The sequence below is a fragment of the Dipteris shenzhenensis genome, chromosome 25 (genome assembly GCF_047967505.1).
Source record: "Dipteris shenzhenensis isolate YYH24624 ecotype China chromosome 25, Dip_SZ_1.0, whole genome shotgun sequence".
NCBI classification, from domain to species: domain Eukaryota; kingdom Viridiplantae; phylum Streptophyta; class Polypodiopsida; order Gleicheniales; family Dipteridaceae; genus Dipteris; species Dipteris shenzhenensis.
Genome location: NC_141620.1, coordinates 7,703,810 through 7,728,334, shown reverse-complemented (window position 1 = coordinate 7,728,334; position 24,525 = coordinate 7,703,810). Strand labels below are relative to the sequence as shown.

Here is a 24,525-nt window from a genome sequence, read left to right as displayed (position 1 = left end):
GCATGTGAAGACTTGCGAGGCTTGTTAGAGGGTGGGTTGAGTAAATAATTGAATTCGACCATTAATTCCCATTCTAACATTGTTGCCATTTGAAAAATGGGGTATTGGCTTTGTTGATCCCATTTCTCTTACTTCCCAATTGCCATGGGAACATAATAGATTATTTCACTAAATGCCTAAAGCTATGGCCACCATGAAGAATGACACTATAATTGTAGCCAAGAATTTTGTCGATTGAATGTAATACTACTTGTAGCTTTTCAAGACGTTTAATTGCATCCATATCACCTGTGTCAATAGAGATAGAACATAATGGTTTGTTTATTGGCATCCCAAGCTTTTTTTAAACATTTCTCCTACTAGCCCTTGTGTGTTTGGAGCTTTCTCATTGCTTTTTAAGGCCTTTACCCACATCTTCCTCAGTTATGATTCAATTTGCTGCTTTGATAGTAGTTGTTGTTGACTTTCTCTTCCCTATCTCTTTTGTAAAGGTTTTTGACAAACCGTATCATGTCTTCCCATTGTGATTTTCTCTCTTGAGGTTTGATGCCATGCAATTTATGGGGTTTTGTTTCAGCTCCTAAAAGCTCTCAATCTATTTGCTCTTGAGAATATGAGAGAGAGAGAGAGAGATGATGGTTGTGTTTCCACTAGAGACTAAAAGTATGTGTGTGAGAGAGAGAGAGAGAGAGAGAGAGAGAGAGAGGGGGGGGGGGAGGAGGGGGGGGGGTGAGTGGTTGCTAGTGGATAGTAAATGTAAGCAATGCTATGAGATTTGTGTGTGATAGCTTTTGTAGCGGACAACAATTTCAACCATCACAAAGAAAGAGAGAGAGAGAGAGAGAGAGAGAGAGAGAGAGGGTGGTGGTTGCTAGCGGTAGTAAATGTAAGTAATGCTATGAGATTTGGGTGTGTGAGCTTTTGTAGCGGACTAGTTGCACAAAGACAGAGGAGAGCGCGAGCGAGCTACTCAGAACTCGAGTTCGACTTAAATTTTAGGTTTGACTAATAAGCATGCCCAAAAACAGGTGCAAGTGTATGTATATGCATTAGGGTCTCTTGTTGATGGGAGGTCCCTGGACAGGAGCTGACCTCAGAGGAATTTATTCAGTTCTATTGCTGTGTATACATTAGGAAATATGCATAAGGTACTCTTCCGATTGAAGCGTCAAAGCTCTTCATGTCGCTCGACTGCATTGCGTTGGGAGAGACCGCAAAATCATTTTGCTGAATCGAGATCAACTTTTACCGCTGGATCACATCGGAAACCTGTTGATGGATTCTATTCCTCGCTTCGATTTCTGGTTTGCTTATCTTTGTCTGCTGAACGCGCTTTTTTATTTGGTCATTAAGCTGTCACTTAAGTATTACATGCATGTGTTCTTTCCCCGTCCGTATGTTAAATCCAAATACGTTATGTTCCTGTCCTTTCATGTTCTAAGCTCGTACCTAGGATCCATGATATACGATGTTACCAGCGTTAAAAAAGGCCAAATAGACCGGGCTATTGTCAAAATAGCGTTCAAAAAGGCCAAATAAACCGGGCAATAGCACGCACTTTCAGCAAACTTAAAACATCGGACCCCTACCATGACATGACGTCCATGGACTCCGTGCTCAAGCGTTCAGGATAGTACCCTTTTCTTTGTTTGATTCCATGATATTTGAATAGAGTATAATAGTTATTCTGATCTCAAACTCTTATGAAATACAGTTTAAATGCCAGTGCTGATGGACGTAAAGCTGGCATCCAGACACACCAATTTCTTTTTAACCTGCAAGGGACGACCTTTAGAAGCCTGTGCTCCACTGTGATAGAAGGTATACTGAAAGAGGAGGGGCTGTCATGGTCAAGGTATAAAGTTCTGACCAGGTCCGTGGACCTATGTAGAGTCCTTGGTTCGAGAATGCGCATGTGGAAGACAAAGTTTTTGGAGATCACAACCAAGAGGGGCTTTCTCAAGCTGCTTTTGGCACATATGTGCTGGGGGGCTAAGCCTTTCTAGAGGTGTGGCAGGACACAGATTGGGGAACTGCTGAGGTATGTAGAAAATGAGGTCGTGTTGGAGATAAGTGCACACTAAGTGTACTATTTCCTAGTCTAAGTCTAAGTCTAGTCTTTATGTCTTGAGTGTGTGCCATGTGGCACTTCTACAATTATCCCATAAACACTCTTGCATTATGTCTTGTACTTTGGCCCATATATTCAATGGGTCACATCATTCTAATCTATCTGTCTAGCTTGTGTCTTGTCTACACTCTTCTCAAGGTATTTCTTATCTTTCAGTCTTGTCATCTCATTTCCATTTCCAGTTTCTAGTTCTAGTTCTTTTTCATATTTCAACATGGTATCAGAGCCAGCTTGATCCCTCTTCTCCCCCCTCAGTCTGCTGTAGCCATAGCTGCCCCTTCTCAGATTTCTCCCCCGCTCAGCTGGTCGCCATCTTCCTCTTCTTCCCGTCTTCTCCACGCCGTACTTCGCTGCCGCTGTAAAACTGCCCGCCATCTCTCTTCCCGATCTGCGCGTCTTTCAGATCTGTTGCGCAGTTCCAGATCTGCACGCCATTGCGCTGCCAGATCTGTTGCGCAGTTCCAGATCTGCACGTCAGATCTGCGCAGATCTGGCGCTGCTTCCGCTCCTGCTGTCGCTCAGCCAGATCTGAGCGCCAGATCTGCTGCCACCGATAATTCTGCGCAGCATCTATCTCTCCTCTCCGTACGACCGCTGCTGTACGCCGCCGTACTTCGTTCGTCTTTGTCCGTACTCCGTCGTCAGTATTCTGCACCATCGTCCGTACAGTCCGTACGACTGTACGGAATCCGTACAGGCTGAAGACTTCTTCGACTTCATCTGCCTCTTTCAGTTTGCAGAACAGTCTCCTTTTTTGCTGGTTCCTCCTACTTCGATGGGCTGTCATATGCTATGGCCCTGACAAAGTGGAGAGAGAACCGGCTTCTGGGATCTCTCCTTCTCATTTATTTTCTACAATATTGTAAGGGAATAGACACTGCCCTTGCATCCTAGCAAGAGGTAAGACCTTCCCACATGGCATCCTCCTCTCATTCTCTCATGTCTATCGACAAATTCAATGGGTCCAACTTTCATACTTGGCAGATCAAAATCAAGTGCCATCTTATGAAAGAAGGCCTTTGGGACATTGTTCACCGTGATGCCCCCGAAGGTCCATCTGAGGAAGTTGTTACTGCCAAGAACGACAAAGCCTATGCTATCATATTGCTTGGCCTTGGAGATGATTGCATTCATCACATCTCCGACATACAGTCTGCTCCTCAAGCATGGATCACTCTGGATACTCTTTTTGGAGCCCGATCTAAAAACTCTAAAATTGCACTTATGATCTCATTCTTTGATCTACATATGCAGGAAGGAGCTACTATAGCCTCTCATGTTAATTATCTTCGCAGTCTTATGGTTCAGCTTGCGTCAGTCAAGTCTCCCATCTCCGAAGATATTGCTATTGCTGTGCTTCTCAAAAGCTTACCTGACTCCTATGCTACTCTTGTCACTACCTTCAAGTATCATAATAATCCTTCTCTTGAGGGTATCATCAATGCTCTCCAAGAGGAAGAAAGAACTCAACAACGCAAGGTAACTGACACTGCATTTTTAGCAAAGAAAGGCAGTTCTAAGGTAAGAAAGCCTTGCACCCATTGTGGCAAGACTAATCATGTGGAGAAGGACTGTTTCAAGGCTCATCCATGCACCATTTGTGGCCGTGATAATCACCGGGAGAGGGACTGCTACTCCAAAACCTCTACATCAGCTCCTGCATCTACCTCAGCCCATGTTGCTGCAACATCTCCATCAGCTGATCCTGCTATTCCTTCCTTACATGATGAAAAGTGGGCTTTCTGATTACTTCTATGTTTTGTCTACCACCTTGACCACCGATGATGTAGGTCAAGGGGTTCTAGTGTCTTGGTCTTTCTATTTGTCTACAGTCAGTCTTCTGTCTGTCTATTTGTCTATCAATCTGACTATGTTTTAGATCCATCTTGTCCCTACCCTTGTGGACCCATATGAGGATATCACTTGAGGAGGGGTGTCTCAGGATCTTTTGTCTGTCATGTCTTCTATCTTGTCTCTCAGTCTATCAGTCTTTATGTCTGTCCTCTAGTCTTGTCTTTCTGTCTTACTCCTAGTGTCCACTTAAGGAGGGTGTTGGAGATAAGTGCACACTAAGTGTACTATTTCCTAGTCTAAGTCTAAGTCTAGTCTTTATGTCTTGAGTGTGTGCCATGTGGCACTTCTACAATTATCCCATAAACACTCTTGCATTATGTCTTGTACTTTGGCCCATATATTCAATGGGTCACATCATTCTAATCTATCTGTCTAGCTTGTGTCTTGTCTACACTCTTCTCAAGGTATTTCTTATCTTTCAGTCTTGTCATCTCATTTCCATTTCCAGTTTCTAGTTCTAGTTCTTTTTCATATTTCAACAGGTCGATGGCCAGTTTGCATTAGAGGCAGTAAAAGTGCTGACTCTGAGCTCCCCATACAGGGAAGACCCAGGGGCTTGACTCCTGTGTAGGTTACATGGTTGAGAGAGCGGTCATGTGGGCGCAACCTGTAGGTGCCACATGGGCACATCAACATGTAGATCTGCCAGATGGGCAGTATGGGGAGCAGATGCACGGGCTGCATGAGCGACTGCGTCAGATGAAACAGCAATCTGTCCCTTAAGATGGATCTGACGCAAGGCAAGGTCAGGGCTTGGGCATTGAAGGAGCCCAGCAAAGGGCCTTAAGATGGGAGGCAGAAGGGCCTGATATAGGCCTAGATCTGGTCGGCAGACCTGCTGGTCTGCTAGGTCATCTATAGGTATGTTGAGGGCCAGAAGGGGTCTACCAAGTCGGCCATCTGGTCGGCCTATTTCAGGGTCAGTTGGCTTGTTCAAAGAGGGGGGGGGGAGAGGGTGAGGGAGGGGGGGGCAGGCTGCAGCCAGCCCCTCATCTGTAAGAAAGTCTTGGGGCCTCATAGTGAGCTGTGAATGCTATTGCTGTCTGAATAGACTCCATGCAAGCTGTCTAGAGATACCATCTGACTTGTACTTAGCTTTGTAAATCCATTTGGTCCCACTATTCTTCCTTTTGGTAGGTCTGGGCACCAGATCACGTGCCAGATCCCACGTGCAGTTCTTTTCAATGGCAGCCACAAGATCCACCTTTTCAATTGCGTCCCCCCACTCAGTGACATCACTCGCTTCTTCAAAGGTCTTTGGCTCAGGATTCATCTTGATTTGAGCCATTAGCGTGTAGTTCATTGTTAGAGCCTTGTGGGTCCGTTGAGAAGTTCTTTACCTATGGAATCGCTTCAGGGAATCCTGTAACCCCTGAGTACTCCAGGTTCTTCATGTACAAGCATTATACTATTTTCTGTCTTGCAGGAGTTTTTTCTTAGGCGATTCTGGCTCTGTTTCTTCTGAATCTGATTTCAAACTTGCTGAACTTGCTTTTGCTTCCTTTGCCTTGAGCTTGGGCACCATTGGGGGTAATGTAGGTGCTGGGACTGTTTCATTGTCAAGATCGGGCTTAGTCTCTTGGAAGACGTCGCTACTGAACAAACCTTTTGTGACTTCTTGTCATACAGTCGATAAGCTTTGAGCTCGTCACTTTATCTGACAAACGTGCACTTTTTGCTTCTTGAATCCACTTTTTTCCTACTGTTTTATGGACATGTACCCATACGTCAGAACAGAAAAATCTTAAATGCTTTACAACAGGCATCTTACTTGAGTATGTCTCCAGTGGTCTCTCCCATGACTGCTTTACTCATTGTCCTATCCAGGATGTGGACAACCTTATAGACTTCCTCTGTCTAGAAGGGCCTCTTAGCATGCTCAAGCCCATCTCCACAATTGATTCTTGCTTTTCTGCTACCCTGTTTTGCTAGGATCTCTGTGCTGTTGTTAACTAAGGTTTGATGCCATTCTTCTTGCAATATGCATTGAAATCATATGATTTGAATTCTCCGCCTCTGGCTGCTCTGAAAGCCTGAAGTTTCTTTCTTGTCTCCTTTTCCACCATAGCCCTCCATTCTTTGAATTTCTCAAAATAGCTTGTGACTTCTTAGACAAATAGTAGACTGAAGTCATTCTGTTACACTCATCAATAAAGGTTAGGAAATATTCTGACCCAGGAAGTGATTTTGTAGACATGGGCCCTTAAATATCCGAATGAACCAACTCTAGTGGCTCATTGTGGCCTCCTTTGGGAATGATGCGCGGTGTTGCTTGTCGTCCATGCAAGCTCTGCAAACGTCTTGTTTGATTGTTAGTTATGAAAGTCCCCTCAGCATGCCGGCTTTCTGCATGTCTTCTAGAGCTGTGTAACCGATGTGCCCAAACCTCTCATGCCATAGTTTGGACATTCTTGAGTCTCCTTATACCATCATTTCATAAATCTTGTAGAGTCCCTCTTCTTTAATGCCTTGAGCAATCCCCTTATTTGTCGCTTTGGATTGTATGATCATTTCGTCCTCATATTGAAGAATGACTCTCATCTTGCTCTTAGCCAATTAATTGATAGAAATTAATTTTTTACATAAATCAGGTGTATACCTTATCCTCACTTGTACTTGTTTTGAGTGGAATGCTCCCAATACCTTGGATTGGGTAGCTTTGACTGTCACATATACTAACGCTAGCTAGGTTCTTGAAAGTCTTTGACATGTGCTTTGAGGCTATTGTTGGCATTCCAATCATCTCCTCTATCTATCATTGCAATTGATGAACACCTCTTAGTATCTTGACCATGGAGAGTTCCTCTATGATGACGTTTGTAGTCTTTGATTTGGTATCAGAGACTACAAAAGTCATTTCGAAGATTGGAAGTTTTGAAGATTTCAGCATCTTTTCGACCCACACTTGACCAAGCAAATAATTGCTCCTAAGAAGTAATCTGGGGTTGTTCCCCTAGTCTAGTATCTTGGAGCAATAGATAACTTTATTTCTCATGACCTCACCATGCGGTTAGGAATTAAGGCTGAAGAGCTAGGGTAGTCTCGTCATGCCTGATAGATTTTCGAGGGACAGTCACTAACAGGGACACCGCTCATTGGGAAGCTTAGGATCCATATTCAGGATTATGTGAATCACGAGGACTTTATGGTTTCACCTTTGGAATAATACAATGTAGTTTTGGGAATGCCTTGGTTCTATTGGAAAGAAGTGCATCTCAAGATGCCTGAAAAGACCCTTGTTTTCAATCATAGAGGAAGAGAAAATTGTATTGTTGCTAAGGGGAAAGGAGAAACTATTCCTCAGTGTTTCCGTTGGAAAATTATTAAAGTGTTCCTTTTCAGCTTACATGATTTATGTTAAAGAAAAAGAGAATGAAACAAAAGTTGAGATGGACTCTCTAGATCAAGAAAAATTTCAGTGTCTAGATGCTTTAAATATTGTTTTTCAAAGGATTCATCCGATGTAGTTCTTCTCCTTTTTGCTCACTTGTGCTATTAGTCCAGACGAAAGATGGGTCTTCTAGAATGTGCGTGGATATAGAGCCCTCAGCAAGATGACTGTTAAAAACAGCTTCCCGAATCGATGGATTTGATGATGTGTTGGATCGATCAGGACTGACTTTGGAAAGTGGCGATTCTCAGATCAGGATCCATCCCCAGGACATTCATAAGACTGCTTTTCGGACGACATTTGGTTGTACGAGTTCTTAGTCATATAAGCCTTTTGGCTTGACGAATGATCCAGCTACTTTCAATAGAATGATGGACTGGATTTTCTGACCTTATAGAAACTTTATAGGTACTTTTTTTAATGACATCCTTGTGTTTTCTAAGTCAGAAGACATCTACCCACAATGTTTCAAGAACTCAGAGACAATAATTTTTTTATTAATGGAAAGAAAAGTCATTTTTTTGGGGATGAAAATCCATGATCTTGGCCACAAGAATGGCATACGCATGGACCCCGCAAATATCAAATTTATTTAACGCAAAGTGTTTTCACTCAGGACAAATTGCCATGAGTATAAGAAATGAGAGAGAAAGGATTCATTGGGTATGTATTTACTAATACCCTTGCCCTGTAGCTTCGTAGCAGGAATGGCCCGAGTTGCGAATGGTGGATGAAGTGTGCAATTTTTTAGGGCTATGTTACTTGTAACTTGACCAAGTAATTTGCAGTATTCGGATGGGGAGAGCGGCAAAGGACATTTTTTAATACTTTGAAGGAGAAGTTAACCATGGAACTGACTCTTATTGTTCCCGATTTATACCAGCTCTTTGATGCGGAGAGTGTGCTGGAACTATTTTTCATCAAAATGGACATGTGCTCGACAGATGGGGACTTATGAGAAAGAGCTGTTGGTAGTAATTCATGCTCTTACCATCTAGAAACACTATCTTTTGGGGGCTAATTTCAGATAGATCACCAAAATCTCAGGTACTTCTTCACCGAAACCAAGCTCTCAGAAAAACACTTGAGATGGACAAACTTTCTGTCCATATTCCATTTTCAGATTGTCCATACTTCAGGAGCACAGAAGCGTTTAGTAGAGGCCCTTTCTAGTGGGCCCTAAGCAAATAATGTCACCATCTCTCATCATATGGACCTTGAAAACATTAAAGAGTGCTATTTACAGGACTTAGACTTTCGGAAGATCATGGAAAATATTCAGCAAGCCCAGTCGACCAGCCAGTATTCTCACAAGGATGGGTATCTCTTGAAAGATGATCATCCATGTGTGACCCGTGACATGCGGATGAAACTAATGGAGGAATCTCATGCACCACCGTATGTAGGACATCGAGTCATCTCCACCACAACCCAAGCTATTGAAAGGTACTTCTTTTGGCTAGGTATGTGGAAGGACATCCACAAATCTATGACGGAATGCATTACTTGCCAAAAAGTAAAGTGCCATAGATTGAAGATCCCAAGGCTATTCCAACGCCTCAGCTTCATGGTAAAGCATAGTCATGGATTTCATCTTTGGTCTACCAAGATCAAAGCATGGAAATGACAAGATTTGGACTATTATTAACAGGTTCAGTAAGTGAGCTCAATTCATTCCTGTCGAGAGGACCATCAAAGCGAGTCACATGGCAAAGTTGTTTATGGCGCAGATCTTCAAGTACCATGGGATGCCCAAATCAATAGTAAGTGACCGAGACCCCTTGATGACCAGCTTGTTTTGGAGAGCTTTATTTGACATCATGGGACAAAGTTTGATTTTTCTTTTTCTTTTCACTCCCAGTCAAACGATCAAATTGAGATTGCCAATTCCATTGTGCTAGATCTTTTGAAATGCTATGTGATCGAGCAAAAAGCTGAGTGGTAAAAGTACCTTTCTTTAGTGGAATGTGTATAATAATACGACTCAGTTCCACAAGAAAAGGTCTATTGAAGTGATTTATGGAAAGATGATTTTACCACCCATTCTCAAGACCAAGGACAAAAGGGCAGCAGAAGAGAGATGAATCTCAAAGAAGGTGATTGGGTACTCCTCAAGTTTGAGGAAGTGAGACTCAGAAAAATGAAAGAAAAAGAAGAGCCTTATCGAAAGCTGTCTTCGGACTATTTCAGGTTAATGAACCTATAAAGAAAGTCATGCATTGACTAGAACTACCACAAAATTGGAAGATTCACAATGCTTGGGACGGAAAGCGAGGTGTGAAGGTACATTGGGCTGTCAGTCCCTTCATCCTCTTGTTCTGTCTTCTCCTTTCTTCAACCCTCAGATCCCTTCCATCCCATCCACGTTCTCTTTCACTATATCATCCTCTCCACAGTGTTGCCTACATTCTCGGTTGAATGGCAGTTAGATGGGCTCAATTACGGCATTTGGCGGGTGATGATGGAATCTGTGCTATAGTCATATGACATGGCAGACTTCGTCTTGATAGGTGTTGTCCGACCAGATCCCTTGGTAGCCTTGCTCAGAAGGAGGCCGAGACTCTGTCCCATCTGTGGGACCGTGTTAATGCCAAGGTAAGATCCTTTATATTTCTTAAATTGTACTCCTTAGGTGATTAATCACGTGAAGCACATGGCGGTGCATTTGGCGTCCATGTATAACCGAACCTCTCTCATGAAGAGGGTCTCATTGGAGGCCTAGAAGAGGTTGTTGGATCCCAATAAATCTTTGTCGATGCCAGAACACATCAAAAAGTTACAGGAACTTCAGTAGGAGATCCTTCAGGCAAGGAAGCAGATTTCATCAGCAGGCATGGCCATAACTCTCCTGTCCCAGTTATCCTCTCAGTATGGGGCCTTCTATTCATCCCTGATCACTAGTGGTAGGGTGACTGAGTTGACTTGGGAGGAATTGGTCCCCATGGTGCTTGACCAAGAGGAGTGCTTTGTCGATCGTACCTATCACAGTCAGCGTGAGGCTTTGACAGCTACTCAAAGAGGAAGAAAGTAGTTGACAGTTGAGGAACAAGAAGCTCTCAAGGCATCCCGTACGTGTAATTGTGTGGTCAGAAAGGTCATTATTGGCGTCAGTGTCCCCAAAGGAATGAAGAGGGATCCGGTAACCAGGTAGCCAATAGTGTGACCGTTGCGACCACATTTACTCCAGCCTTCTAGTAGCACGAGGCAGGCGTTGCCAGTAGGCTTTTTGGATCCACTTGGAGGATTTCTTGCTTGTTTTTGGCAGTTGGACCTACCAATCAGGTGCACCGAATAGGGAGTCATTTACCAAGGCAGCCTTTCAGGCATGACCTCAAGCCACGAGGAGTTTTCCCACTGACTTAGGCGGCAGTTTGTTACCAGTTTCTATTTTGTTTGGACGTTATGACCTGGTAGATATAGAGGGGGTCTCCTAGTGTTCTGCTGTAGCTATTGTCTGATGCTATTGGAGATCCGGATGGGTTAGTAGGTTACCTGTGCGGAAACCCAGACACAGTTGATTGATCCTTGTGAGCTGTTATATGCCCATTGCCATTGGAGCACTGAAGTTCATCGATCGGGTGACAGTCTACCAGTTTGGACTTGAGAGGGGGCTATCTAGCTTTGAGATACAGGTGCCCATGCAGGGAAGCAGGCCTTGCATCGGAGGCAGTATCAGTTGGATTTTTTGTTCCAGGATCCTCTGTTGGAGTCATGTACAAGTACCAACAGTTGGATTGTTGTACCGGTTGACCCAGTATATCAATACCAGACCAAAGGAGTGTACCTAGCACCTGTGGCTTAGGAACAGTTCCAGGTTTCGTGTGATCATGCTGAGGCGGTTCAAGCCACGAGGGGACTTCTTCGACAGTACCTGTGGTGGTCTTCAGCGGTGGAGCATCACACGATGGATTCCTTCAATTGTTCCAGTGGCACACCCAGTTGAGAGAGGGTGTTAGAGATTAACATCTCTTGATGAGAGAGGGTGAGTGTTTGTGGGTGTGCCCGCCCAGTGTGAGGCTAGGGTAGGGAGAGAGAGGGCTGGTGCTGTGGGTGTGCCCTTCCCGTGAGAGTAGATCTAGTCTGCTAGGTAGTCTCCTTGTATGCTGGAGGAGGTGAGCCCTTTGTAGGGGTGCAACAGGCCTGGTTGGCTCATGTAGAGCTTGTTGAGTCGCCCCCCCTCTAGGCATAGAGGTGTGCGCCTTCTTATAGGGCTGTGTGCCATGAGCAGGGCAGTGGTCAGCCCTCTAGGAGGTGTAGTAGGACTGCCAGCCAGCCCTTTATAGAGGGCAGAGGCATATGAGTCAGCCAGGGAGAGCAGCTGGTGGGCTCCCCTTCTTGCTGACCGACCAGGGAGAGGCTGGGTGTATTTATAGCCCTCCCCTCCGTGTGTGTGTGTGCACGCACGCGAGCACGTGTGTGCACCTTCCACTACTGCAAGCTCTGTGTGTTTGTGTGTGCCTGCGCGTGCGTGCACACACACACGCACACACACACAGAGACTGCAAGCTCTCTCTCTCTCTCTCTATGCGTGTGCGCGCGCGCACACACACAGAGCTTGCAGTAATGGAAGGGACAGGTAGGCCAAGAGAGACAAGACTGAGCTTGCAGGCTAGAAGACACGAGACAAATCAAGGAGACACAATCAAGGGAGAGGAGAGTAGCCAAAGATCATAACCAAGGGAGAAGAGGCAATTACAAGGTCATTATGAGACAGGACGTGGGATGTTAGTTTTTTATCACTTATCACTTGCAAATATACACTTGCAAGGTACTTTTATAGGCACTCAAAAAGAATTGTCCATGGACATTGCCTTTTTAGTCTAGCCAAACATGCATACACCCATGGTCTTGGTCCGGTTTAATAGCAATGGGTGTGCGACACGCTCTGCTAAGCCTGCCACAAAGGATTCTTTTGATATGTTACGAACAAATAGTAGACTTTGGCCCGAACTGCTGTGTTGTGAATGCTTCAAGGGTTTGTCCAATATGTGCACTTCTATGTAGTCTAAGGATGAGGAGCTCTGGGAAACCCTCAAGGCCCTCCCTACCCAGTGTCTTGGCGAAGATGGCTTGACTCTGGCCTTCTTCGGAACTTCTGGGAGATCATTTCCACCCCTTTCTGCTTAGCCTGCTAGGAGATCTTTGACACGGGCTCCCTTCCTCAGTCCCTGAGCAGGGGGTGGATTTGTATGATCCCGAAAGGGGGAGATAGGTCAGACATTTGACAGTGGAGACCGATCACCCTGCTTGACATTGCATACAAGATCCTCGCTAAGGTCTTGAGTTTGCGGTTGCGGCCTCATCTCACCGACATAATCCATGACACGCAGACCGGCTTTGTTCAGGAGCACATTTTCACGTTCTGAGAGGCAGTGGATTGGGCCATGGAGGAGTCACAGCCTTTGGCCATCCTTCTCTTGAATTTTGAGAAGGCTTATGACAGGGTGGAGTGGTCTTTCCTGGAGGGCACTATGCAGAGGTTGGGTTTCTCCGATAGACGGATTAGAGGAGTCTCTGCGCTTTATGTGGGGAGCTCTGGTCAGATGCTTGCTTGTGGACACACAGGCGAAGCCTTTCCTCTCTCTCGCTTGGTCCGTCAGGGCTGTCCCCCTAGCTCCCTTTCTTTTTCTTTTTGTGGCGATGGCATTGGGCTACTACTTGAAATCGCAGGTGGCCAGCCTTAGAGGGTTGAGGCTCCCAATAAGACAGGATGAGCTGCTAGACTCAGAGTTTGCATTTGACACAGCCTTGTACGTAGAGGGCGCTTGGAGAGAGTCAGGGGAGCCCTAGCTATCTATTACGAGGTCTCGGGTGCACGGATCAACTGAACAAAATCCATCGGTTTCTTCACAGGCTTTGAGGAGACACAGGGGTTTCGAGAGTGGGGAAGTGCCTTTGGCTTCCTTTGGATACCGCGGGGTTAGACAGTGAGGTACCTCGGATGCCAGGTGGGTATTGATATTACAGCAAAGCAGTAGATCGCCCCGGTCCTTGAGAGTGTTCGGCGCAAGCTTCTCTACTGGAGCTCGGCCAAACTCTCCCTAGCGGGCCAAGCCTTAGTGGCAAACTAGGTCGTTCTTGCCACGGCTTGGTACATTGCCTCCTGCTAGTGTTTTCACAGAGGGTGCATTGGACAACTCCGACGTTTTGTTTAGAATTTACAGCACGCGGATACAAGAGCCCGGGGTGCTTGGTAGACGGTGATCATGCCGTTTTGCCGTAGGCATTTGGAGGCTTGGGAAATCATTGATCCGGAGATGCAGAGCAGAGCCTCCTCCTGGGCAAGCTGGTTGTGCACGGCCTCACCCTCACCCTTGTTGCAGAGCTTTGGAAGCTCCTCTTACAGTGAGGGCTTCTCAGAAACATCCCACGCATGGGGGGGAAGTGGTAGCAATCTCACAGATGGATCTTCTTAGGGCCCCCCCTTACAGGGAAGGGTTCCCCCATGATGAGGAGCCTACATAGGGTGTGGTAGAGATTATCAGGTGGCCTCATCTGTGCTCAGCCCCGTTGCAGGGGGGAGTTTGAGCGACAACCTCTCATGTGGCACCCAGATATTAGAGATTAGGATGGATGTATGTTGGGACAACGGACTCACATTGGATGGGAACAGTGGGACAATCGCCCGGCTTGCTCCTTTAGCAGATGGAGTAGATTACCCTTGGAGGCAAAGGCGAGGCTTGGAGCCTTAATGCATTTGCGAGGGGCATGGTAGCGGATGAGGGAGATTGACCTCGCCATCCCTGAGTCTTGGTGGGAGGGACTCCGCACGTGGATGGACAGCAGTTGGTTGGGTCAGTTTTCTCGTACTGGGGTTCCCTTGAGGATGATGATCTAGCGAGGCAGCAATCAGCCCGGTTTCTTCAATGTTGGGCTTGGAATGCTTGCTTCAGGCACTCACTGAGAGAGACCCATAGTTGGAGCAGATGCGGGTGGAGGGGCAGTGCCACTACTGCTTTGCTGGAGTTCTTGAGACGATCTCCCCACTGCCTTTGGAGCTGTCGTAGTGCAGTGAGGATTTGGGGGAGCCCTCAGGATTGTCCTTTTGCAGAGTCTTCAGAGGGACTACACCTGGGGGATGGTGGCCTAGTTGATTGAGGGAGGTCACACGTTCCAGACTGATGAGGTCTCCCCAGGTTATCGGATGCAGGGTCAGAGCATTCATAGGATAGAGCTCTAGGAGGCGGTTCCTCCTGATAGCACAGATCCTCCTAGATGATAGTCTGTGGGAGATAGTACCCAGTGTCACAGCCTGGAACATTTGGGTTGCTCGCTGTAGTTTGATGATGGGTGAGCATTCGGTTCCACCCTCGGCTACCTTGGTCGCTATCTGGTAGGATATCATTTACACCCTGCGCTCAACTTGGGAGCGTGGGACCCTAGACTCTAGGGCGACCGTTGCGAGGCGTGCATGTTTCTGCAAGGCTTGGCTTGCACGCGTTTTCTATACATTCACTCCGCGAGGGATTCGCTCGTTGTATAGTCCCCCTACTTGGTTGTTAGCCCCTGGGTAGTGAGCTGGGTTTCTCTGGAATAGGTTGATTTCTTCTTTCAGCCGTTATCCGATTTTTCCATACACAGCACCTTCGGGCTTGCTATATTGTTTGAGGTTTTTTCAAGCATTAATATAAGGTTTTTTTCTTTGTTAAAAAAAAAGGCATTGTGGGGACGCCCACAAGAGACTAGGGATAGTCCAAGAATTAGAATGCATGCATTTGGCTAACCTATATTGTTTGTGCAAGGTGTAGCACTTGGAGAGTGCCACATTTTAAGGGGGAAAACAAGTGGAGCCCCATTTAATGAAGAGCCCCACGTCTAGAAGAAAATGCCCTTTTGAAGAAAAGCTCTAAAGCCTGCTTTTGGGAAAGCCAAGAAAGCTCCAGCTTTTGGAAAGTAGGGACAGCAGCTTTTAGAAAGCACTTAAGTGCCTCCCAGCTACCACCCTAGTCTATAAATTAAGGGCCCCTAGGCTCTCAATGGTATTGAGAATTGTACCTAGACTTTGCTCCCTTGTGAGCCACCTTGTACAAGATATTTCTATTGCAATAAATACCTAGGCGGGGCATCGACCACTCATTGTATACTTTTTTTGATGTGACATCTAATCCTATCTACTCCGCGCCATGGAATTCCGCCCAGATTCACTATGTGCTGCTCGGTGCTTGCCTCGCCGCGCCGCCGTCCATACGCCATTGTCCGTCGCTTAGTCTTAGGTTCTTTTGATTAATTTCTTAGGTTAGTTTCACTGCAGGTTGGTTATTGGGTTAGGTCTAGTTAGTTAGGTTAGCTTTAGTTAGTTACTGTGGTTAGGTTAGGTCAATCTAACTAGGGTTGGGCTAAGTTATGGTTTGGTTAGGTTAGACTAATTGAGTTTCAGCGTTGATTACGGTTTCAAAAATTAATATCTGTTAAAATGCTTTGGTCACAATATTAGTTCAGGTGGACGGTGAAAGCCTTGAGATGACAAAGGGAGAATTCCTATGGCAAAGGCATTTTGAGCCGTTTGCTTGGGGTTAAATATGTTGGTATGGACTCTGTGTAGATGGTGATTTTGACAGAGGCAGTTGACATTGAGGGTTTTCCAGATGGATCATGGGCATGATGTTGGATGAAGGCAGTTGACGCAGAGGATTTTCCTGATGGATCTTAAGCCCCAACAGAGGGCCTCAAAATGGGAGGTAGAAGACGGCCTGTTCCAGGGTTGGGGGCAGCCAGCTCCACGTTTATAAAAGGGCCACTTGGGGCTAGTCTCCTCATTCACTGGATGGCCACTGAAGCTCTTCAAAGAGCACACAATAGAAAGAGAGAGTGAGACAGTTTTGGAGCAGCAGTGGTGCTTTGTTTTGACTAGGAGACTGCAGCAGCTGCTGCAGGGTGTGCCATCAGAAGACCACACGTGTATGTAAAGATTTATCCATCTTGCTTGCAACATACTTGGTACTTTTGGCTGTCTCACATGCTATAGATCCGAGTGTTGACGTTTAAATCATTGTTGGCACACACCTTCATGAACCCACTCTGGGAAAAGTTTGTTTCTGCTGTGAGGTTAGGCTCTTAGAAAGCTAATCTTGTTTCTTTAAGATGACATTCCATCCACTTGCATAGATATCCTCAGGCATATACAACATCCATGTGATTAACATATGTATCACATCTGTATTCTAGATCTTCTTAAAGTGTAGAGCAAGCTGGTGGTGTACATGGCAGATGTTTCGATTTGAATGGTATTCATGACAATTTGTATAAATGTAAAACGATGAAAGGTTTTCCCAATCATAGAGCACATTTGTTAGGACTTTGACATGTCCATTCACGCATAGGGAAACAGCTGTGTTCAGCATATGACATAAACATAGTCTCTTTTATCCCTGGATTAAGTTAGAATTATATTCAGAGAGTGCCCCGGGATGTTCGCTCCAGGTTGTGGACGCGGTTGTGGTCCAGCTTGCGGGCGAGGAAGATTTCATACTTCCTTTGGCTGGCAGCCCACCGAGGCTTGCCCATCGGCCCGTGGTTGGAGCAGATGCGAGTGGAGGGGCAGTGCCATTGTTGCTGAGATGGTGTTCTGGAGACTATCCCGCATTGCCTATGGAGCTGTTGTAGTGTAGTGAGGATCTGGATGAGAGCCCTCAGGATCATGACGCGTATGCAGAGTCTTCACAGAGACTACACGTGGGGGATGGTGTTTTTGTTGACAGAGGGAGGACACGCGTTTCAGATTGATGAGATCTCCCCAGCCTACTGGATACAGGGTCAGAGCATTCAGAGGATTGCACTCCACGAGGCAGTCCCCCCTGACACCCTAGCTCCTCCTTCTCCTAGGGAGGACAGTGTTTGGGAGGTGGTAGCTAGCATCACGGCTTGGAACATTTAGGTGGCTCGTTGCAGTCTTGTGATGGGAGAGCACCCGGTTCCACCCTCGGCTACCTTGGTTGCCATCTGGTAGGATATCATTTACACTCTACGGTCCACGTGGGAGTGTGGGACTCCAGGCTCCAGGGCGACTATTGAGAGGCGTGCTCGTTTCTGCAAGGCTTGGCCTGCAGGTGTTTTCTACATCTTCACACCGCGAGGGATTCACTGGCTGTATAGTCCCTCCACTTGGCTGTTAGCCCCTGTTCCAGAGGTCCCCTAGGCAGTGAGGGGGGCTTCTCTGGAACAGGCCGGTTTCTTTCTTTCAGCCTTTTCCGGTTTTTTTTCATACTCAGCACCTTCAGGGCCGCTGTCTTGTATGAAATCTTTCAAGCATTAATAGAAGGTTCCTTTCTTTGAAAAAAAGAGAGAAGAATTTAGTTTGCTATGGCTGAAGTCTGAGATATATCATGCAAATGTGTTCTAAAAATACTAGAAGCTATTGAAGCCACATATGCAATTTCTGCAGGCTCTCTTTTAAGGTACTTACTAGCTTGGTTTGATCTTGATACTGGTTGATTTTGGATGCTGCAGGGGGCAAGACGATTTTCTGCAGCTTCCAATGCTTCGCATAGGCAAAGTGGTGGGAAACATACAGCCACTCCACCCACGGTTTCCCAAAAGCAAAGCATTGGAAAAAGTACACATTTTCCATCTCCAGCTTCCAAGGTTTCTCAAACCCAGAGCGGGGGAGAAAGTGCGGCTATTCCGCCTCAGAGCAGACGGTTGACAAATCATTTAATAGTCATTGGGGCTTGTTCTGCTATAGTTGCCACATTGCTTGTATTTTATCAAGAAAATTGGCTAAAAAATAACCTTCGGGAGAAACAGTCGGAAGAAACTGTAGAAACATTCTCTGGAAGGGTGGGTCAGCAAGATTCAGAAGATGCTGCAATTAGGGATAGCCGATCTGTGGATACAAAAGGGGATGCTTTAGATTCTTTGAATGATGTGAAGCATTTGCAACATGAAGAACAACATGAACACACAAAGGATGTTTCTGAGGTTAAAGTTGCTGATGAAACTAGGCAAATAGAACATATTGTTTCAATAAGAGGAGATGATCTGTCCAAGGATTCAAAAGATGAGTTCAATGCACTTGCATCTCAGGTGGATGAACAGATTTCCCTGTCAGATGCGGTGGTACATTCAAGAACTGATAATGTGCATGAGGAACCTTCTGCAGCTGTTGTGAATCGTTCACAAAAAGAAGGGATGTGTGAGACAGTTGAAGTTGGGCATGAAGATCTCTCAGAGCTGCTGAAATCCTCAAGCTCTGTAGTTGAGGAACATGGAACCTTGTCCACACGAGCTTTCAATGAGGCCTTTTCACCAGAATCAACACAAAAGGTCTGTTTACATGCAGTTATAAAGTCTGCTGCAATTTTTAAGGAACTGCTCGTCATTGTCTGCAATTTTCTGGCACTTACCAGCACTGAGCTTTCCAAAACCTTCTCTACCCGTTTGCTCTTTTGAACTCAATGAATTGTTTGTAGAGAGGAGATACAAGAGTCTCAACTATTATCTTAATAAACTTTGCTTTTGGCATCTAGGCTCTAGGTGATGGAATGAAGCTTAGTAAAAGACCTAGTCTTTCTAAAGCATATTGTCTTCCAGAGGAAGAAGAGAATAGTGTTCATAGATTACAGAAGGAATATACTGAAGAAACTGAAGCTGGATCAAGGTCGCTTGAGCATGAGGATGGGAAGATGGTAACTTTATCGCAAAAGTACCCTTGCTCTCTTCTGTAATTTATTCTGAAGCTGATTTAATGACTTGATAGATTGTTGATTATGACTGTTTGCCGCATTAACAGTCTCCAAATTCTGGCGAAAAAGATCTTGATCATGGGGCCACAATAAAAAAGCTGGAAACAGTAAGTGATGCATTTGACTTATTGGAAGTCCTTCATGCTGCTGAGCAGCGGCAAGCAGAGATAGATGCCCGACTTTATGAAGAAGATCAAAGGAGACTAAAGGTAATGTGCTATAAAAGAACTCTTCAATTGGTATTTTTCCTATGTTCCTTTTGGACGATGACGTATGAAATCGAGTTTTATTGTAAATATTTTGGCTCATAGCAAATCTGTCATATTATAGGAAATGTTTCAACGAGAACTAAAGGATGCGCAAGCAAGGGAGCTTATGTATGCTGAGGAAGCTAATCGTCTTGCAAAGGTAAGATCATTAAGTGTAGCGAAAGTATCCAAACGTAAAATGTCATAGCAGGTTGGTTGAAAATTTCAATTTCTTCTTTGGAAAACACATTTTACATGAGTAAACTAAGAATTTTGCACATGTAAAGAAAGCCCAGCTAGCTCAAGAATAGGCATGGCTTGCTGTTGTTGCAAGGCAACAAGAGATACAAGAGGGACAGGGACAGCAGTCTAAATCAGCAGCGAATGAGCTGAAATTCTTGTTGTGGGGTATTGCAAGTATAACCCTGGGGTCATATCCTTGAAGAGTGATGTGCCACTACATATTTGCAGCCCAACACAACCACACAATGTGAGTAATTGCCTCCCCATTTAGGTGACCTCTCTTGTGTCTATTGATGTCCTTTTCTACACTTTCCTTTCCTCATTGTCTTCATCCAACTCATCCATCCATACGGGTTCTTCTCCCCTTTGTTGTCACTATACCTTGCCTCGAATCCGTTCTTGCATTGAAGTCACCTGCAAAAATCGTTGTGTGATCTTTGGAAAACTTGGCTATATCCCTCCCAAATGCATGAGAGAGAAAGAAAGAAAGTCATATTTACGTCTGATGGAGGCCTCACGGGCCTATGGGACAAAAGACAAAATGTCAAAATGACTTACATCATCTTGATAAACTAGAGAGTCAAGGAGTGCACATGGCATCTCAGCTCGGTTATTATAACACACCTCTACATATTAAATCTATAAAAATGGCCTTCATAACATCAGTTTAAGACTGAGTGTCTTTGGGTTTAGATTTGAAATCTCTAATTAAAGCTATTGAAGCTTGATACACAGCCCCTTTTTCCAGTTTTACGTGCATTTTTCACTTTGGTAAGCTTGACATTCCTCTGTTTTAGCTGAGTTGGGGTGAGTGCCTCGGAGAGACAAATCCTTGTGCCCTTCAGCTTGTGTGTTTGTTGAAGAATCTTAGTTCTTCCTGACCTCTCTAAAAACACCTGTACCTGGATTCCCATTTGGGAGACACAATTGATTTGATATCATGACCATTGTGGTATTTCGTATTTGGGGCATGCAATCTTCTCATCTTCTGTGTACTCTTCTACACTAAAGCAGCCAAGACAATCCTTGGGGAGTTCTCCAATGTGTAGTATTTTCTTATTATTCTGTGTAAAGATCTGCCTTGTTAAGTTTGCTGTCGGCAACAATGGCCATCTCTTGTTTGGTTGAACCGACCTGAGTATTGATCATTTCCTTCACCTTGGAGACAAGTATTGGTGCTGGTGGAGATGTGCTGCATTTCTCGATAACTCCCGCAATGATTTCTTTCTTGCCTTTGCTCTCCATCTCATTCACCTTTCTACTAAGAGCTGCAACCAGGAGCCTGATCTCTCTAACTTGATTCTTCATATAATAAATGCGTTCCTAGGGGTCTGATCCGATCCTTCTCTTGTAGGTCAGCACAAAGGGGCTGGGTGTAGCTGCAATAGTTGAGTACGAGGACCTGTTGGTTGGGTAGAGGCAAATAGCTTCGTTTTGGGGAACTCCATGTTGGAGAGGGAGAGAGAGAGAGAGAGAGAGAGAGAGAGAGAGAGAGAGAGAGCATTAATTGCAGTACGGACTGCAGAAACACGCATTTACAGCATGTAGGGACTGCTGTCAGGTCATACGAACCTGTATGGACCTGCTGCAGGAGCATTGCTTGCAGTACAGATTGTGTACTGGCCATTTATTGACTGTATGGAAACTGCAGCAAGTTTTTAAAACAGTACGATCTGCACTTTTCTTCAGTTCGGAGCAGTTTGGTGCTGCCTCGTGAAGCGTGCCAGCTTTTGAAGGACATACATCAACTGAATCTCAGTTTTAAAGCTTTCTAAGGCTTTTTTTGGAGCAACTCTCTTCATCTATTTTCGTGTTTGGGCCTTGTTGATGCACTCTGGTGCATTGAAGGTCATACATTTCAGCTTTTGGGACTGGTCATTGCACTCTTGCAGTGAAAGCCTTGAGGCTTGTGCAATCATTAGTTCTTGCAGTTGAGAGTTGCTTCTCTCCTTTGCTTTCCTCTATTTGCATCAATGGCTAGCAACAAAGAGGATCTTTTTGGCATGCTTGGGGCTGATGACAAGCTTGATGTCACCAATTATCCCATGTGGTCATACATGATGGGACATGTTTTGGTTGCCAAGAATTTACGGCATATTGTTTTAGGTTCTGAGTCCAGGCCTACACGTAATGCCGCTTCTGGCGTTGCACCTACTTCCTCTTGTTCTACTTCAGGTGATGGTTCTCAGTAAAACGGGCTATTATCCAGTCTTGCAAGATAGCTAAGCAAGCATGGGATCAGCTTGCATCTTTGTATTAGGTTTGGAATGAGGGAGAGTTGCCTATCTTCACAAGCAGTTGAAAGACTTGTAGCTTGAAGAGGGTGGTAACATGGATGCCTATCTCACTAATGTGAAGGATTTGAAAGAGCAATTGGCCAACATTAATAAAATTATGCCTAATTCTCAGCTTGTTTCTAATACCCTTGATGGGTTGCCTGATTCTTATCAAGGCTTTGCTGCTACATTGAGGTTGGTTGTAGGTGGCAATGCCAACCATTTCTCATTTGACCAACTGGTTGCTTTTCTTCTTCAGGAAGAGAAAAGTCGTGCGAATCGTAATGCTTCTATGGCTATTGACCAAGCCTTTGCTGCCCAACACAAAAACAAAGGCAAAGGCAAGGTTTCAGTTGGTAAACACTCTCATTCACATGCTGATCATTCACATGGTGCCTCTTCTTCAGGGGATAATAAAAAGAAAAAGAGATGTAACTATTGTAGGAAACCTGAGCATGATATGTCTGAATGTAGGAAGCGGATTGCATCTGAAAAGAAGAAGAAAGAGTCTGATCTTGCAGTATCTGGTTCTTCTAGTGCAGAAGATCGACATGAGTCCGCTAATTTTGCACAAGACCAGCATTGGGCTTTCTTGATTACACGTCAATATAATCCTGATGTTCATGATGCTTGCATGGCAGTTTCAGATGTTCATGATGCCTGGTTCTTTGATAGTGGTGCTAGCAAGTACATCTCATTATTCAGCTCATTAGAGCATACATCTCAGGGGGCAGTGTCACATGTGCCAATAATGCATCCTATACCATGAAAGGTATTGGGCAAGTTGCTCTTACTTCTGTCTCTGGTGGTATTGTCACTCTAGAGAATGTGCTTTATGTTCCCGACATTCGCAAGCACCTCATTTCTCTTTCAGTCATAGCTACATGTGGCTTTCAGGTTCTTTTTGATGGTGTTCGCTGTGCAGTGTATGATGCTACACATGCCTTTACCATGGTCTTGACTGGCACATTGACTAGAGGTCTTTATAGACTTGATGCCTATGACAGGTGTTTGGATGATGCTGCACTTGCAGATGCACATGCCTTTGCTCTTGATTCTACCATTGCAGATACTCATTTGTGGCATGAGAGGTTCAGACACCTCAACTTTGGAGGTTTGGTGAAGTTATATAAGGATGGTATGGTTGTTGATCTTTCCAAAATGCATATGACAAATACTTGCCATAGATCATTGTCCTCCACCCATATCATCTTGTTGTGGCGCCTACATAAACTTAACAACCTTAAGATATGGTTTATAATTGAGGAGGCCAAAAACATCATTGAACATCCAGAAATGTCCTTACCTTTAAATAAAAAATCTGAACACTATCGAACAGGTCCTTATTTATATAGGGCTATATTAAACAGACAGATCAAGCTCCCTATGTATTCCATAGAGAGAATTCATTCAAAAGGCTTGTTTTTGTTGAAGATCAATACACACTAGGGTCCAATGGTTGCTGCAAAAAAAAGACAGATACATCAGTCAACATTACAATAACAGATGATAGAAGAAATGAAGTAAAATGTATTATTCACTTACTCAGAGTGATAAGGTAAGAGGATGAGATTGATCAAGGTGAAGTCACGGTGTTTAAACCACTTGACAAGATCACTTGTAGAAACCTTTGGATTTCTTAGTAAGGGAGACATGTAGCGAGCAAAAAACGAAGAGAAGAGAAGAGGGAAAGAGGGGTGGAATGTGGAATGCGAATGTGGAAAGAGACGAGGGTAAGAGTGATGGAATGCGGAATGTGGAAAGAGAGGAGAGAGTCCGGGATGGAATGTTAAAAAAAAAGAGAGAAAAGAAGAGGAAACATGGAGAGAGGGAAAGAGAAGAGAAGAGAAGAGGGAATGCGGAATGCCAAAAGCGGAAAGATAAAAGGGATGGAATGCGGAAAAATGACAGAAGAGGGATGTGATGTGGAAAAAAGAGAGAAGAGGGATGGAATGTGGAAGAGAGAGATGGAATCCAAAAAAAAGAGAGAAGGGAGCAAAAGCAGGAAAGATGGAGGAAAACATATGGGGAAGGGAAAAATAAGAGGATATGGGAGGGGCTGAAAAGAGAGGGAAGGGAAAGAGAAAGGGGAGGGCTGAAAAGAGAGGAAAGGGCAAGAGAAAGAGAAGGGATATAGAAAACCGAAGAACAAGGAGGAAAGGGCTAAAAAGAGAAGAAAACAAATCTGAAAAGAGAAGAAAGAGGGATCTAGAAAAGAGAGCGAAAGGATTTTGAAAAGAGAAGGATGTGACAAAGAGAAGAAAAGAGAGATGAAAAAGGGATGTAGCAGAAAGAGAAGAGGGATATAGAAAGAGGGAAGAAAAGAGAGAAGAGGAAGAGGGATGGAAAAGAAGAGCAAACGAGGGATGGAATGTAGTAAAAGAGAGGGAAGAATGACAAAATGAGAAGGGATGTGGAAAAGAAAGGAAAGAGAGAAGAAAGAGGAATGGATGTAGAAAAGAGGAAGAGGATGAGAGATGGAAAAGAAGAGGGAAAGAGGGATGGCATGTAAGAAAGGAGAGGGAAGGGATCATGAAAAGAGAAGGCAAGAGAGAAGAAAGAGTGATAGGTGTAGAAAAGAGAAAAGAGGAAGAGGAAGCACATGAACATAACCCAAAATCATGTACTTAGAAAACAAAATAGGGGGAAAGAATCACCTAACTTGAAGGAACTTCAAGAGGAAGCTTGGTGGAGAGGAAGC

At 44.7% G+C, this 24,525-nt stretch overlaps 1 protein-coding gene across 4 annotated transcripts in view; it reads left to right on the top strand.

The window, feature by feature from the left end:
- Positions 1–730: 730 nt before the first annotated feature.
- The window catches only part of LOC147885394 (MICOS complex subunit), a 58,190-nt gene continuing 34,395 nt past the window's right edge, over positions 731–24,525 (top strand). The window contains exons 1-6 of one of the 4 annotated variants that reach the window (XM_087396864.1): positions 731–999; positions 1,135–1,304; positions 17,823–18,638; positions 18,842–19,000; positions 19,105–19,266; positions 19,388–19,465. In XM_087396864.1, coding sequence (XP_087252990.1) covers positions 1,140–1,304; positions 17,823–18,638; positions 18,842–19,000; positions 19,105–19,266; positions 19,388–19,465 — 1,380 coding nt within the window. In that variant the 5' untranslated portion in view covers positions 731–999; positions 1,135–1,139. The other 3 variants (XM_087396862.1, XM_087396865.1, XM_087396863.1) reach the window with 3 other exon arrangements.